The sequence below is a fragment of the Juglans regia genome, unplaced genomic scaffold, assembly GCF_001411555.2.
Source record: "Juglans regia cultivar Chandler unplaced genomic scaffold, Walnut 2.0 Scaffold_97, whole genome shotgun sequence".
Lineage (NCBI taxonomy): Eukaryota > Viridiplantae > Streptophyta > Magnoliopsida > Fagales > Juglandaceae > Juglans > Juglans regia.
The window spans coordinates 18,124-21,564 of NW_023364719.1; the positions used below are offsets into that span (position 1 = coordinate 18,124).

Below are 3,441 nucleotides of genomic sequence, written 5' to 3' on the forward strand. Positions count from 1 at the left end.
TGTCGTGAGGTTGAAGAAGCCCCTAAGAGAAGTTTGGTCAAAAGTCCCTAACGTCGTCTCGTTCCCTCTTATTTTTTGCCCCTACTTTACGTCCCCTCCATTTTGCTTTATGTCACTTCCCCTTTACTTTATATCACTTCCTCCCTCTTTCTCCTGACACTCTCTACTCCCTCAGCCTTTTGTCCATTCCCTCTCTTCTTATTCTTCCCTCCTGATGAGTCCCCCCATTGGGCTGGCCTATGAAATACCATGGGATTGTTATATTTTATCCCTTACAGTTTCTGGTGACTCTTAAAGATAATTTGTTCCAACAAAGACTTTGAGAATATTTAAAGATAAAATATCCAATCGAAATAATCCGCCAAATTCCGTAGAGAAATAAATTCTGAGCGCTAGTCCCTAGTTATTCGTTCCTCTCGCATTAAGAAGTAAAGATTTCTGAGCGTGGGATTAAGCGGGAGATGAGCTCGACCATGTGAAGTTCTAGAGCGGGTCTCATCTCGATGAGGTGTGCGGAAGATAAGCTCGACCACATAGAGTGTGAGCGTGGAGCTCATGAGCGAGAGATGGACTCGACATCATAGAGTGTGAGCGTGGGGCTTGGCTTAGTGACGCCGGACAAAATAACGATTATTCTGCAGGCTAGTTTCAATAGATAATTCACAGGAAAGAAGACAAGTGAATCGTCCAAAAACACAGAGAAAACTCTGATGTTCAATTCAATATTATCAATATTCAAGAATGACGAAATCAACCCACAAACCGAGATGTAATAGTTGAAAATCGACTGTATCAGAATTTTACCAAAAATAGCAAAATCTCAATAATCATGCCAAAATTAAATACGTAATAAAATAAATAATTTGTAAAAAATATGGTCCAACTCGAGTTCAGAATCATTTCCAAAACAGTAAATGAAATATTACCATAAAAGGTAAAAAATAACTAAAAATAGGAAATAAGAGGGGAAAAAAATAGAATTTGGCCTCGAAAATGATGCGCTTGGTGCACAAAACATGTATGCCGAAAAGAGCTTTCCGAATTGGGTTCATACGCGCGATTCTGATACCCGTAGTCAAAGTTATGGATAAAATACCAAAACGTGTCCAAAATTGCCCCAATCAAGGAAAGATCACGATCTCCTGCCTTCTTTGTGCTGATCTGCCACCTCAAGAAATTTTTGCACAGTCAAGGTGCAGTCTGACAACTCAGCATCATCTGACTCGGATCCTCCTTCATCAATCGGCCCTGGTAGGAAAGGACTCGTCCTCGAGTTCACTGTTGTTTCATCAGGGTCCACAAAACAAGGGCTCAAATATTTTACATTAAATACATCAGAAGTCTTCAAATGGCTGGGGGAGGCATAACTTGTAGGCATTATCATTGATCTTCTGTAGGATCTCACAGGGTCCAATCTTTTGCTCTTTAAACTTATTATACTAGCCAACAGGAAAACGATCACGAGTTAATACTGCCCAAACAAACTCACCAACATCAAAAAGTACCAAGCAATGATGACCATCTACTTGAACCATGTACTTGACATTGCTCTCGTGAATGGCCAGCTTCACTTGATCATGGATGCCTCTAAGATGTTCTGCCATCTCATCTGCCTTGTGATTCAAACGACCTACACGTGGAATGGGGGCTAAGTCCAGCACACCGGATGGGTTCTGACCATAGACAATCTCAAATGGACTTAGCTGTGTGGTTCTATTCTTGGATCTGTTATAGGTGAGTTTTGCCTGGGAAAGAGACAGATTCCTTTGCTTTGGCTTAGTTCTAGCCAAACTCCACAAAAGATTGCCCAAACTCTGGTTCACCACTTCTGTCTGACCATCTGTTTAGGGGTGGTAGGCGCTACTGAAATTCAACTTTGTCCCCAGTTTCTCCCACAAGCTCTTCCAGAAATGGCTCATGAACTTGGTGTCACGATTTGAAGTGATTGACTGGGGAATACCATATAAATGAACAATCTCCTTGAAGTAAAGATGAGCGATCCGAGCAGCATCCATTGTTTTCCTGCAAGCTACAAAATTTACCATCTTGGAAAACCTATCAACCTATCAACCACAACCAAAATAGAATCTATAGATCGTTGGGTCCGGGATAAGCCCAGCACAAAGTCCATACTGACATTGAACTAAGGAGCTTCAGGAATAGGCAAGGGGTGTACAAGCTTGCATTGGTGAGAACCCCCTTGGACCGCTGACATACATAACATCGCTCTACATAATGAGCCACATCACTAGTCAGTTTGGGCTAATAGTAATCAGAGGAAACGAGGGCCAACGTCTTATCTCGCCCAAAATGACTCTCGCTATGAAGTTCAATAATAATTTGTTGCCTTAGTGAACAATTAGGGATGCACAATTGCAATCCACGAAATAAATAACCATTATGCAAAATAAAATCATTTCGTTGACCATCAGTTACCTCCTGAAATATCCTCCCAAACAAAGGATCTGCTGCATACATGTCACTGAAAACCTCAAATCTTGCAACTCTGGTGGTCATGCTAGTGAGGAGTAACATACGACGGCTCAAATATCTGCTACACCGTTCAAACTTCTTGATAGGTGCGCCTCAATGAAAATGTGAACTCCTGCAAGTAGGCCACCCACTTAGCATGTCGCCTGCTCAACTTGTGTTGGTTATTGATGTACTTTAGGGCCTCATGATCAGTAACAAGAATGAACTCCAGTTGCACTAGGTAGTGACGCCAATGTTTCAGGGACTAAACTATGGCATAGAACTCCAGGTCATAAGTGGAATAATTCTTCTTTGTCCCTGACAGCTTCTCACTAAAAAAGGCTATGGGTCATCCCTCCTGACTCAAAACACCGCCAATGCCAACCCCAGATGCATCACAATTGACTCCAAACACCTTGTCAAAATCTAAAAGTGCTAAAACTGGCGCCTCTGTCATCTTCTGCTTGACCAGTTGAAAACTGACCTTTCCCTCCTCAGACCTCTGGAAGTCACGTCCCTTGTGGCACTTTGTAATAGGAGCAATCAGAGTGCTGAAGTTTTTGATGAATCGGCGGTAGAAGGATACCAATCCATGGAAACTCCTAACATCGTACAAGGTCTTAGGTTTGGGTCACCCCAAGACCTCATCTATCTTTGATTGATCTGCATGAACACCATCAATAGACACAACAAAACCAAGGAAACTTACAGAAGTAGTAAAGCAAAAACACTTCTTTTGATTGATAAACAGGCGCTTCGTTCTCAACATATCAAGAAGAGCTCGGAGATGATTAAAGTGTAATGCCCATGTAGGACTATAAATAAGGATATCGTCGAAGTAAGCTACAATGAATCTCTCCATAAAAGGCTGTAGAACCTGATGCATAAACCTCATGAATGTACTGGGCGCATTGAACAACCCAAAAGGCATGACCATCCATTCATACAACTCCTACTGCGTCTTAAACG

The 3,441-nt window shown here is 41.9% G+C and overlaps 1 protein-coding gene across 1 annotated transcript; it reads right to left on the bottom strand.

Annotated features, from left to right (window-relative positions):
- Positions 1-1,439: 1,439 nt before the first annotated feature.
- LOC118347600 lies at positions 1,440-2,517 on the bottom strand. Its single transcript, XM_035687265.1, has 3 exons — positions 2,437-2,517; positions 1,961-2,063; positions 1,440-1,840 (listed from the first exon to the last, which is right to left on the bottom strand). Exons 1-3 carry the CDS (start codon positions 2,515-2,517, stop codon positions 1,440-1,442), a joined length of 585 nt encoding a protein of 194 aa, XP_035543158.1.
- Positions 2,518-3,441: the final 924 nt, after the last annotated feature.